This window comes from Heterocephalus glaber, unplaced genomic scaffold (genome assembly GCF_053883595.1).
Source record: "Heterocephalus glaber isolate CG9 unplaced genomic scaffold, H.glaber_assembly_v1.0 deba00001461, whole genome shotgun sequence".
NCBI lineage: Eukaryota > Metazoa > Chordata > Mammalia > Rodentia > Bathyergidae > Heterocephalus > Heterocephalus glaber.
In genome coordinates, this window is record NW_028258308.1 from 11263214 (window position 1) to 11276962 (window position 13749).

General features: G+C 32.4%; 1 protein-coding gene across 1 annotated transcript in view; it reads left to right on the forward strand.

The window, feature by feature from the left end:
* Positions 1-13749, forward strand: part of Neil3 (nei like DNA glycosylase 3) — a 43831-nt gene that overhangs the window by 13583 nt on the left and 16499 nt on the right. The window contains exons 3-6 of the mRNA XM_004852963.3: positions 8203-8337; positions 8581-8794; positions 11280-11354; positions 13066-13232. Of these exons, the coding sequence (XP_004853020.1) occupies positions 8203-8337; positions 8581-8794; positions 11280-11354; positions 13066-13232 (591 nt within the window). The remainder of the gene's footprint in view (positions 1-8202; positions 8338-8580; positions 8795-11279; positions 11355-13065; positions 13233-13749) is intronic.

Genomic DNA, 13749 nt, shown 5'->3' on the forward strand with positions numbered 1-13749 from the left:
CATTTCTGGGTTCTATTTTCTATCTGCAACACTGGTCTGCATTTAGAGAGCATATAGCTGGAAACATGCTTAAAGATTTCTTCCAATTTTCCCTTCATACCCAGCTTTTCAGGACCAAAATTGCCAATGGGTTTTAGTCATAATATATGTGCATTGCATGGGGCAACCTAGGAATCATCTGAAATTCATTTGTTTCCAAAAGTAAATATAGGCATAGTCTTTTCTAAGAGCAATGTAAAAACCCACACTTCAGAAAAATACAAATTAGAAAGTGATTATATCTATTAGTATGTGCTGTTTCTGAGTGCTCATAATAGTTCCATAGAATACTAAAAATTATTTTATATCCATTTTATTTTATGAGCACAGTTGTGACATTGTATATGTTTAATACTTGCACTAATGCTAAATTTAGCGGTATCTCTTCAGCTAAAACAAGACAAAAATGGTTTTTAAGGGCCAGGGATTTAGCTCAGTGGTTTCACCGCCTGCCGTGCAAGCGCAAGGACCTGAGTTCAATCCCTGGTACCAAAAAAAAAATGGTTTTTAATCTTTGTTATAAATATAACAAACACTAGAGCAAACTCAGAAATAGTGAAAGAAGATGAGATAAATATATATATATCATATGATTTATATCTATATAAACTTTGAGTATATATATTGCTAGTACAGTGTGTACATATATAGTACCAATGTCTATTCAACCAAACATATCAACCCTAAAAGCTGTCATTGTCAGTCAAAATGTTACATGTTTGACTAACACTTAAAAGCTATATTTTTAAATGAATATTTATTTACAAAATGCTTTGCTGCTCCTAAATTGTGATTTATAGGATTGACTAGCATACATAGAGACTAGAAACTATATATGAAATAGATTCTGAGTTGTGCCATTTCAAGAAAGGCTTATACAGTTTTCTAATTTCATTGGCTTTCAAGTGGTATGAACTTCTAATATGATACAACCATTCTTACTTTGCTAAAATATCTTTATTGACTCTATCATAAGCTACTTATCAAAAGTTTTTAAAGTTTTGTTATAATTGGTGTAATCTGTCATATAACATGTGGGGAGAAATTGAAGTAATAAAGACTCTACAGTTAATTATATACTTTAGGGTAGTAAATGCCTTCTATTTACTTACCATGCCCACTTGACCTTAAGGGTCAGACAGCATTCCTTCTGGAAAGTGGTTTTCTGGCCACAGTTACCACATATAAACAAACATTTCTATTTTTTAAATTATACATAAAATTTATATATTTTATGTTTTAAGATATGCTGTTTTTCTGCTTTGTATTGGGTATGTCTTTTTGTGATTGAGTTGTAAGTATTCTGTACATATTCCAGATGTCAGCATTTTATTGGATACATTTTTTTTTTTTTTTTTGGTACCGGGGATCGAACTTGGGACCTTGCGCTTGTGAGGCAGGTGCCGGAACCACTGAGCTAAATCCCCGGCCCCTTGGATACGTGTTTTGCAAGCAGTTGTTTCCAATGTGTGGCTTCTTCTTCATTTTTTTAACCTTTTCTTTTGAAGTCCAAAAACTTATACTGTTGATGAATTCTAATGTACAAATTTTTCTTTTATTGTTCATACTTTTTGTGAATAGTAAAAAGAAATGTTTGCCCAGTACAAATTTGCTAAGATTTTCTTCTACTTTTATTTTTTTTATCGTTACCTCTTGTGTTTAGAATTGTGATGCATTTTGAGTTAATTTTTGCATATAGTACAAGGCAAGATTAAAGTACGCTTTTTTGTGTGCATATCTGATTGTTCTAGCATCATTGTTGAAGAGATTATCCTTTCTGCATTGCATTTCTTTGCAACTTTGTTGAAAATCAGTTGACCATAAATATGGTTCTGTTTCTGAATTCATCATGTTCTTTAAAGGATTTACATGTCTTTTATGCTTCTCTTCTTTCACCAGTTATACACTATCTCAATTGAAGTAGTTTTAAATAAATTAAAATAGTGTAGTCATCTGGCTTTCTTCTTTCCTTTTTTTGAGATGATTTTTACTATTTTAGTATTTTGTCTTTCTAAATTTCAGACATGTTAGTTTCTATAAAATGCTTTCTGTAGATTTCTAGAGGTTTGATTGGCTTTACATTGAATTTCTAAGATTAATTAGGTGATAATTTATAAATGAGTAATACTATCTTCCTCTCCATTTAAACAGTATTATCTGTTTATTTAACTGTGGTTTCATTTATTATATTAGTATTTGTAGTTTTCGGTTTCAGATATATTTTATATTTTGAATCAAATTAAGCTTTGGTACTCTTGTAATGGGTACTGTTTTTATCTATTTATTTTTTTTTTATTTTTTAATTTTTGGGGGGTACCAGGGATCAAACTCAGGACCTTGCGCTTGCAAGGCAGGTGGCGGAACCACTGAGCTAAATCCCTGGCCCTGGGTACTGTTTTTAAATTTGGATTTCCAATTATTCATTACTAGTATATGGAACAACATTTTTTGTGTGTGTGTTGACCTTATATCTTGCACCCTGCTAAACTCAGTTATTCTAATAGCTCTTGTTTGTTTGTTTGTTTGTTTGTTTTGGGGGGAGTACATCTTAAATGTTAATATGTAGACAGTGGTATCATGTGTTAATCAAGATGGTTTTATTTCTTCCTTTTTAACCTCTATGTCTTTTCTTTCTTTTTTCTAATTATACTAGCTAGGAATTTCAGTATGAGGAGTAGAAATGATGAGAACAGATATCTTTACCTTACTTTCTCTGATATTAGCTTTATTTTTTCATATGTCTCTTTTGTTAGATTGAAAAAAGTTCTCTTTTGTTCCCACTTTGTTGAGAATTTGTATTATGACTGTGTATTAATTGTTTCAAATATTTTTTTCTGTATCATCATACTACTGATTTTCTTAATTTATTTATATGGTCAATTATACTAATTGATTTTTGAATTTTGAATGAGCCTTGCATTTCCAGTATACATTCCACTTTGTCATGATGTATTGTCCTTTTTATATATTAGTAGATTGATTTTATTGAGGATTTTTGCATTTGTCTTCTTAAGAGATATTGGCCCATAGGTCTGTTTTCTTCTTAGTGTCTTAGTGTATTTTGATATTTGGATAATGCTGGCTTCCAAGTGGGTTGGCAGTTTTTCCCTCCTGTCTATAGATTTGGTATTGGTACAATAGTCTGCTCTAAGGTATTTGGAGGCTTAAAAAGAGAAGAAAGTGAAAACAGAAGACATTTTTTTGGAAAAAGTTATGGTCAAAAATTTTACAGAATTAATGGATCTATGAAACAAGATCAAATGGTCTAACATACTTGTAGCTGTAATCCCAGAACAGATAAATAGAGCAGGACATTTTTGAAGAGTTAAATGGCTAAAAATTTTCTTTATCAAATCTTAGACCCAAGAAATTCAAAGAATCTAAAAAAAAAAAAAATACACCAAATATCCTTTACATATACCTAGTCAATGTGCTAAAAAGCAAACATGAAGAGAAATCCTGGAAGTAACTACATAAAAAGAGGTATTATATACAAAGAAACAAAGTAAAAAACATACATTGGACTTCTCATCAAAAACTCCACAGGGCAGACAGAACACAGCAGAGGAACCTCTTTGAATTGCCAAAAGGATAATAAACCATTCAAGTGAGATTCTAAACCCACCAAAAATATCTATCAAAAATGAAGGTGTAACAAAAGACAAACCAACCAACCACAAACAAAATGAGAGAATTCAGCAGTACTAAATGTACAACATACAAAAATTAAAGATGTGTCCAGCATAAGCACTATAATAGTAGGTGAAAATTTGAATCTACAGAAAGAAAAAGAACACTGGAAATGGGAAACATGGGTGTAAATATATTTTCTCTTGTATTTCCTTTCTAAAAGCAAACATGTCCTTTTTTTGGATAATTTCTATTCATCTATATTTGTGTTCACTTAGGTTTTCCTTTGCTGTATGCAGTCTGCTGATCTGCTCATGGAAAGAATTCTTTATCTCTTATATAGGTTTTTAATTTCTGTGCTGAAATTTCTCATCTGTTCATATGCCTTTGTACTAGATCACTTCATCTTACTAACACATTAATGACCGATGCATAATAAAATTGACTATAAAATTAACATTTTTATTTTACATTAATTTAAAATTACTTTTTAGTCACATGTCTCATAGTTCCAACATTGAAGACATCTTTAGATTTATTTTCATTTATTATTTTCTCTCTATATTGGGCTTTTAAAATCTGTTTTTGTGTCTTATTTACATTGTTTTGAACCCGAGACATCATATACAGAAAAACGAGCTAAATGCCAGGCATCATTTCTAGAAGAGCTTGTGCTGAATAATAGTTAAGCTCAGAAATGATAATTCTTGTCTATCTAGCAGGTCATTGGTGTAAGGAGTTGAGTGAGTCTAGCAGTTTTTGTGAGTTGTGGTTGCGTTTGTTAGTGTGCTATTGACTTCAAAACTCCAGGGCCAGGATTTAGTTCAGTGGTGCCACTGCCTGCCTCGCAAGTGGAAGGTCCTGAGTTTGATCCCCAGTACCAAAAAAAAATTCAGCTGCTGCTGCTCTGTTTAGTGCTGTCCTCAGGCATCTATAGATGGCTTCTTCATGTTCCTACTTCACTCTCTGCTGACCCTGATATACATGTCAAAGATGAAATCTCCATTCTAGCCCTTTCCTGGTAGTCGACCACCCTTACTTAGTTACTCAGCAAGAGGCTCATGAGAATGGAGGTTCTTGTTTACTTCTGGACCTCCTTTAGTCTTGGTTGGTCCTGTCCATGTGGACCTCAGGGTTTCTGTTGCTCTTATCCCCATGGCAGCCACACTCTGACCTGCCTTTCTGATGTTCTTGGTTGGGTCCTAGAGTTCTCTACCTCTCTCCCAATGGGAGCAGATTTCTCTTCTGTGTCATTGTAGAACTCCTTGCCCAACCCTAGGGAATAGATGACTTGCTGCACTTGGCTTTCAACAGCAGCAAACCTTTGCCTAGGCCTGGTGTCAGAAGGTTTCCTACCCTCAACCTGTGACAGCCTGCTTAAGCTTGTTGCTCAATATAAAGCTTAGGATGTGGGCATAGGTTTCTTGATCCACCTTCAGAGATAGATGGCTTTTTGTTTCTATATTTCCCTTGGTTACAACAGCTTACCACTTCTTCAGATTTTTTGCTTCTTATTTGAGAAGCATTCAAGAAACAGAGTTTCATAAAGATAGGCATCATGCCACAAACAGCAGTCCTTTCAGCTCTCCTGCCCTCATTCATCTCTCTATACCCAACCCTAGGGGTGTCCGTGAGTGTGTGCTCTCCTGTGATTGGGATTGCAGGGATTTAGCTGTTTCCTTCTTACCTGTTTTTGTTTTTGTTTTTGTTTTATGGTAGCCATCTCTTCCTCCTGTGTTCTGCCACAGATATAAACATGTATGCTTTAACTTTTCTCAGAGAAGCTTGCCAGTCTTTGGAATTTAGCTCACCTGATTACTTTATGACCTAGTGTCTCTGATAGACTTAAGGAAATACATGATTTTCTAAATAATGTGGCTTTTTCTCTCCTTGTTAGAGTGGGAGCTGTGTTCACTTTCAGCCTTCTGTGTCCTAAGTAGTAGGGCTCCTTTTTTCCTTCTTAACATGCTTAAATCCGAATCTTTTTTAACCACTTTTTTGAATTCCCAGAATAGGTTTTACAATTACTGTATTCAATTACTATACATTCTTTATCATCTTTAGGACACTTCTGACCACTTCATCATTTTGCTAAGTCATTACTTTATTTGCAATATGTGTTTGTCATTAACGAGTACCTGCAACAGTGCTGTTGTCTGTGCTATTTATGCTTGCTTAAGAATGTTCACATTATTCTAATAATGGTAGCCTGGAACAGTGTGATGTTTAAAATGAGATCAAAGCTTATTTGTTAATATTTTTTTAGGAACTATTTCTAACCAGAGGAGTTTTCTTGTGAATTTAGTTTTAGTTTGAGCATAATTTTTATAACATTGGCTACTAGTGACAAAAATATAACTCATGCAAGTTCAATTATTAATTATAAGAATATAGGATATCTTGTGAAATCTCAGAATAATACAGATGAGTTGAAGGAGAGCTAGAAGCGAAGGCTAAAAACTATCAGGAATCTCTTCATTTCACTTTTTTTTTTGTACTGGGAATCAAATTCAGGACCTTGTGCTTGCGAAGCAGGCAGTCTTCATTTCTTTTTTGAGTCTGCTCTTTTCCACTGAAATCTGCTATAGATTTCCTCTCTGTATGTAGTCCTTCCTCAGGTTCTCTGGTGCCCGTTCCCATATAGTAACATTCCCACACACAGCTCCTGTATGAGATTTTCCAATACTATCAAGGAACTAATCTAATGAGTCCAGCTTGGACATTGATGAACCTAGTTTAGGATAAGGGATCCATTTTTAAATCAGTGGTATCAAAGGCATAAGATCGAGGAAGGGATAGAGTGACCAGTGCAGGTTTGGCCTAATGCCTACCCTTAGACCCTTTACCTACAGTTGGCAGGCAGAGTTATATTATGCAGAATAAATGGTTTCAGATAACAATTTCATTGGAGGTACAAGGAATTTGAGGATTAAGAGATAGAAATAAGGATCTAATAAAATTTTTCTCAAGTAGATTTAATTATGAAATCTTGAAAAGCAACCAAAACTGTTAAAATCCCTTTCCTGAATATAATATGGCTCTATGTGGTATTCTATAAAAAAATGTGTTATAGCAATATAGATACTTACTGTACCTTGAAATATTTCATGATACTGATATGTTCTTACTTTAAGATAAAAGGTACTCAAACACAAAATTTGTTGGTTTATCAAAGCTATAATATTTAGCTATTGATAAAATAAATATAAAATAAAGATAGTTATTTTATGTTCATTTCCCCCTAAATGGTTAGAATTACAAGACAAAGACATGCTTATTTTATTTATAGGTCTTGTTGAGGCTACTCCTGCATTTGAATTGTGTCTTAACCTTCAATATTTTTGATGTGAACGTGGTTTCATTATGGAAAGTGATTTAGAATCTGCTTTGTGAGCCATGCAGCTGAAAAGATTTTAGATAGGATGGCTTCTGGGCATGAGAATGGTAGACCTTTCTCTGGGGCTAGGCCTCTAAAGCTAAGTTATAGAGTACTTACAGGCACACGTTTTTCCTGTCAAGACCTATCGGGCATGTAAAATGTATTTATGATTGATAGTAGGGCACACAGTTTAAAATGCACATTTTTAAAGTTAGACTGTTTAACCTTGTATACTACTATAACATGGTGCTTTGGAATTAGAAGCCACAGCAGTAACATTTGCTGCCAAAAGAACCATATTTATTAACTCAACAAAACTATAAGAGACAGATTTGAAAGGCAGAACACTGTATTTCATCTTGAGAATCATTTTTGATCTTCATCATCACAGATCTCACAAAATCACTTCTTTTTTTAACTGGACATGCTAATCAATCCTATACAATCTAAAAGGTTATGAATTTTCCATCACTGGATTGTGACTTTAAATCTAACTGTAAAGATTTATAAATCCCTTCTTCCCAATACATATGAAGGTAAAAAAAAAATGAAAAGAATTGAAGACAATAGCATTTTGACTTGTACTCTCTCTCTCTTCATGGCCTCCACGCCCCGCGCCCCCCCATAGGATTTTGTGGGAAATTGTTTCATTGCTTATCCCAAAGCAGTCAATAATGCCTTAAACTATAGATCTTATTTTGCTATAAGTAAACATTTCTAAATCATTATGTCTGAAATAAGGAATTTAAAAGTTAATAGCTTTGAAGAGTTTATAAGCACAAACTAAGGCAACTTAGCCTTATCTTAAGCCTTTAAATCAGAAAATACCGAGAGATGCTGGACTATTCTATGAATAAAAGATACTTCATCTTAAAAGGAAAGAACACAGATATTTTTTCCTGGGCTTATTTGTGGGTGTTATTATTTCTCCAGGAAGTTATTTGTTGGTGGAAAACTAATTTTCATGTCTTGTAGCTTTATAAAGATACAAAGCTACAAGAGAAAACTATATGATCATATTAGCTACAAGTTTTTGCCCTTTAAAAATATCTATCCTGACTAAGATTTGTTTGCTTATATCTAAAAAATGAAGCCAAGGAAATGTTTTGATATATGATATACTTCTACTCAAAATTTGTTTGATTTTGTTTCAGGATTCATTTTGGAATGAAAGGCTCCATCCTGATTAATCCACTTGCATATAAAAATAAAAATGGAGTTTCTCCTGTTTTTGAACTGCAGCTCACCAATGATTTGATTTGTTTCTTTGACTCATCAGTAGAACTCAGGTAAAAGAATATTCAGAACTTGGACCTGCAGTTTGGTTTGGGACATCACTAAGTAAATAGCTTATAATTGATGAAACTGCATTGTAAAGGAGCCTTCAAATAATGAAATTTGTTAGGGTGGTCATCATTTACCCATAGAACTCTTACACCATCATTAACATAAAGTTTTTATATTTATATTAAAGCTCATTTCAAATGACACTGTGACTTTATGATTAATGTGTTTTACATTCCTTTGTGCAGAAACTCAATGGAAAGCCAACAGAGAATAAGAATGATGGAAGAATTAGATGTGTGTTCACCTAAATTTAGTTTCTTAAGAGCAGAAAGTGAAGTTAAAAAACAGAAAGGTCGGATGCTCTGTGATGTGCTGTTGGATCAGAAAGTGTTACCTGGAGTAGGGAACATCATCAAAAATGAAGCTCTCTTTGATAGTGGTCTCCATCCAGCAGTTAAGGTAAATCATACATATTTTTAAGTTATTCCTGTCTTTAATATTAAAGAAACAAACTTAAATTTGTTTTGGTCACATTCTGCTCAGATTCCAGATGTCTTTCAAGACTTTGCTCATGTGACTTCTCAACACGGCCCACTGTGAGCACCTTCTCAGAGCTGCAATGTATCTCCCTCCTCCCACTTCACGTTCCCAGTCTTCCTTAATTTGCTTCACTGTCTATGTTTTCCATACCATGTATAACTTTCAGACACAATGTATTTAGTTGTTATATTTGTTTAAAAAAAAAAATGTGTCTCCAGGGGCCAGGGATTAGTTTTGCCGCCTGCTACGCAAGCGCGAAAACCGGAGTTCGATCCCCAGTACCCCCAAAAAAAGTGTCTCCTTCTGCTAGAATACACTCTTCAAAAAGCACAAATCTGTCCTGCTCCATGATGTATCCAAATATCTAGAACACAGGGTCTGATATTTTATGGGCTTTTTTTTTTTTTTTTCATTTTTATGGGCTTGAAGCAGACATTTGCAGAATATGTGAATGAATGAAGCTCACAACTTTTTTTTTTCTGTCTGGCATATTAAATACATACTCTACACATACTTATGTGTTCCTAATACTCATCTATTCTAGCTATTGGTGGTGGTAGAAAATCCTGTCCTAATGGGATGATAAGATTGGAATTCAGGTAGCAGAGACTCAGAGATAAGCAATCAGCAGGCACATGGGAACAAAAATTAGTGTCCCTGTTCACATAATTTAGATTGATGTCAAGACAGAAATATTAAACTGCTAGAGGGAACACCAGGGCAGGGAATGGATTTGTAGGTTTTGGGGTTTTCTCTTGTTTTTCAGCTGGAGAGATTTGAACTTATTTATATATTGGTGAGGGAAAAAAGAACTGGGAGAGAAAGATATTAAAGTTGTAGAAAAAGGAGTGATGATTCATAGAATAAAGTTCTGAAAAGGTCAGAGAGATTGGAAACTGAATGCAGAGAGAATACATATATTTTACTTTCCAATGAAGAATTCACATCAGGCTTTTTATCCAGATCTGTTACTATCAACTAAATTATCTTTAACTCAATTAACGAATTATTCCCATTAATTTATTTTTATTAAATTATTTTATATAATTACTATTAACTAGATTATTTTTAATGTACATCCAAAGATACCTCTAGGTTTTGTGTACTTTCTAAATGACTTTGGTAAAACCTAAATTGATAAGAATTAAGGTTTTACAGAAACTAGTTGGTAGTTTTGAAATAGGTTCTACTCTTTGAAACTGGGAATAATTTAGTTTAATGTGGCAATTATTAAACAATTTTTTAGCAGAAAAAAGTTTTTTGTTTGGCTGTTTTTTATTATTATTATTATTATTATTATTATTATTTTTAGTACTAAGTCACTAAATCGCCCAGACTGGGCTTGAACTTGCAATCTTGCCCTGGCCTCTGAGAGTACTGGGATTAGAGACACGTACTCCCATGCCCAGGTATGAATGAACATTTAAAAATCATTAGCTCTCTCTGAAAAATATTTTTAAAAAACAACCCAGTGTTAGTGTTATCTGTAATTACTAAGGATTTACTTTTAATCTGTACACCCAGCCAGCCATTCATCTAGTAAAAGATCATTTATCTGTAATGTCTGCAGAATTAAAAATTCTGATATTTCTGAAGTTTAGTCATTAGACTCCTAAAAGGATAGGTACAATTATTGGAAAAGTAATAGTTTAGCATCTGTAAGTATGACCTACCATGTATACAAGATATTTTTTAAAATGAGCATTTTAAATAAAAATACACAAGTTTTAAAAGTTAAATAATTGAACATTTATAATACTTTTAGAATGATTATGTTAATTAGATGATTTTCAACTTTATACCCCTGATAATTTGTGTGTGTATTCAAACACAAAAAACAAGTGTAAGGCATCAGAGAAAATTTCTTTTGGAATTACCATTGAAAGCACATGGGCCAAATGATAATTGATTCTGCAAAGGTAACTCAGATTCACACCACTCTTTGTCACAGAAATATTGTTCAGTAAAGTCTATTGAGTCCTTCAAAGTGTTAACAGGTATTTGACATTAACACATGAATATAAATTCATATCTTTTTAAAGCTTCATAGTGACCTTGATGGTCGTCTACTCCTGTGGCTACTTTTTCCTCCTTTCTGTTTTTTTTTCAAATCAAGCAAGACTTCAAGTGGCTGGTAGATAATGCTGGGGCTTTGAAGATATCTGATTAGAACATTCAATAAATATTTGAGTTTAGGATTGAAATGTACAAGGAGGAATGATATTTTTATCAATACAATGTTATCAATAAAAATAAAGCTAATTAATTACATTAAATACATAAGCAGAGTTCTAGAAGATATACATGTATTTTAAACCTGCTTACAGTTGTGTTTAACAGAACTCATAAGTGCCATTTTCCTACAGTAAAAAATTATGAAATTATGCTATTTTTCCATTTTCAGATTTTTCAGTTAACAGATGAACAGACCCATCACCTTGTGAAGATGATACGTGATTTCAGCATTCTCTTTTACAGGGTAAGAACTAAAATTTTCAAATATTTAAATCTCAATGGTTTCCCTTTTGATTGCACCAAAAATGTTAAAGCTGTATATAGCCATCTAGTGGTAAGAGTATAGAGGTACAATAAAGAAGGGTAACATTTTATGGGCATAATTAACATCTTCAAATTCTAGGTCATAGGTCAGTCCAAATTTGCCTAATTGTATGATTATATTTAATTAACTTTAGACTAAATTGGGGAACAATTATGGTAATATTTTCTCTAAATTCTTGCTCTATTTTTGGATATATAAAATATAAAAACCATAAAGAGATAAAAAATTTATTGGAATAAATGGATTTTGTTCAGAATTTTCCACTTATCCGTGATTTAGATTATTTAGAAACTTGGGCCAGGGATTTAGCTCAGTGATGCCTTGCCTGCCTAGCAAGTGCAAGGTCCTGTGTTCGATTCCTGGTACCAAAAATGAAACTAAATTTAGTTTCTTCACCTATAACATTGGATAATAATATTGACAACAAATAATTCTGAGAATTAAATAATTACTAACATGTAAATTTTGAAAGTTGTATATGTAGAATTCAATAAACACATTTTAACTTTTAAATAAATATGATTAATAAGTTTTTCTGTCACAGTCTGTTTTCTGTATTCAGAATTCTTTTACTGTGTTCAAGAAGGAAAGTAGTAAAAGGGAAATCACTCAAGATATGTTAACCGAAGAAATAGGATATTAAGCTGTCTATATGATTCCATTTTATATTTTTTTAATGATTTAAAAAGAAGATTTTGTAACATTCTTTATTAATTGACCTAAAGTATTAATGAGCCTCTTGGTTTACATATCTACCTTGAGTATGAATAACTGTGGCTATTTTAAAACTGTTCTTTTTCATTTATTCTTCTGGAGGTTCATTTATTCTTCTGGAGAAAAATTACTGCAGGAAATAGTCCATTTTCTGTCCAGATTAAATTGGGTATTTCAGTTCTTTGCTTAAATTAATACAAATTGTTTGTGTAATTTTCAGCTCATGAATGGTGATTCATAGTTTTTGACTTTTAAATTTTCACAGTACTAATGTTAAAACATTTTCTTAGTAGGAGCTTTAAATGTATGTGAGTAGAATAAAACTGTGATAGAAAAATATCAAAATATCTTTTGAAATAGAACATATACCAAAATGGAACATGTCTCTAGTAGGATGTTACATGAATTTTTATTCTCTTTCTAGTGAATCTCTAAGGATATATATATATAAAACCTTTCAAGTCAACAAAGAAAATAGTCTTGTTAAATTTTGTTCCCTAGAAAACTATTTTGGCTGTTGAAACTGAGAAACTTCAGTGTTCAAAAAATAATCACATTTAAAGCTAATCTAGTCTTTTTCTTAAAACCAAATAATTATGTTTTTAAGACAAACTTAAAAATAAAAAAGATATTTTAAAATATAGAACTTTTATATATCATTTAGATAAGAGGATAGTCATGCAAAGAGCTTTGAATGCTGACACGTTATCATATGACTTAATTATTTCACACAAACTTTTTTGATAGATATTACTGAATCTTGTCAATACCTTTTTATCAGATGAAAGAAAATATTATATGAAACTATGTACAAACATAGGTAAAGTTTTAACAGATTGTTTTCAGTGTTGACTTTCAAGAGTATATCTGGCGCTGAAGTAATACTTTTTTGTACATAACTTTGTTTTTTTTTAAGTGCTGTAAAACAGGATCTGCTATCTCTAAACACTATAAGGTTTACAAGCGTCCTAATTGTGGTCAGTGCCATTGCAAAATTATCGTATGTCGTTTAGGGGAGAATAACAGAATGACGTACTTCTGTTCTCATTGTCAAAAAGAAAATCCTCAACACATTGACATATGGTAAGATATTGAATTTTAAATTACCTAATTAAAAGGCTAATATCAGGGAATGTAACTGAGTAATTGTCAAGCTATTCATAAAGGGACATAATTCAATTTTATTTGAACCTTTGGAAGGATATGGTAAAAAAAAAAAAGTCATCCAAGAACCCAAAGGAGCTAAAGCTAATATATGGATTACTTTTGAATTCAGTCAGAAAAATCTTTTACTCGGGTGATGATATCCATCCATAAGATATAATCTTTTTTGTAAAATAAGTATCAGGAGAAGTCAGTCAGTATTTGGAAAAATGCAGCTATCTTCAAAAGTCTTTGCTTCATTTAGAAATAATATTATAAAATATAGCAAGATTTTCTTCCAGAATTTGACCTCCTAATGAAACATCACACTTCTTATTAAACATATCGATGGTGATTCTGCCAGTTGCTGAGTATGTTTCTTTCAATTATGCATTCAAGAACTGGGAAAATAATCGAAGAATGGGTTTGGGAACCCTGTATAAGATGAAGTTGGACT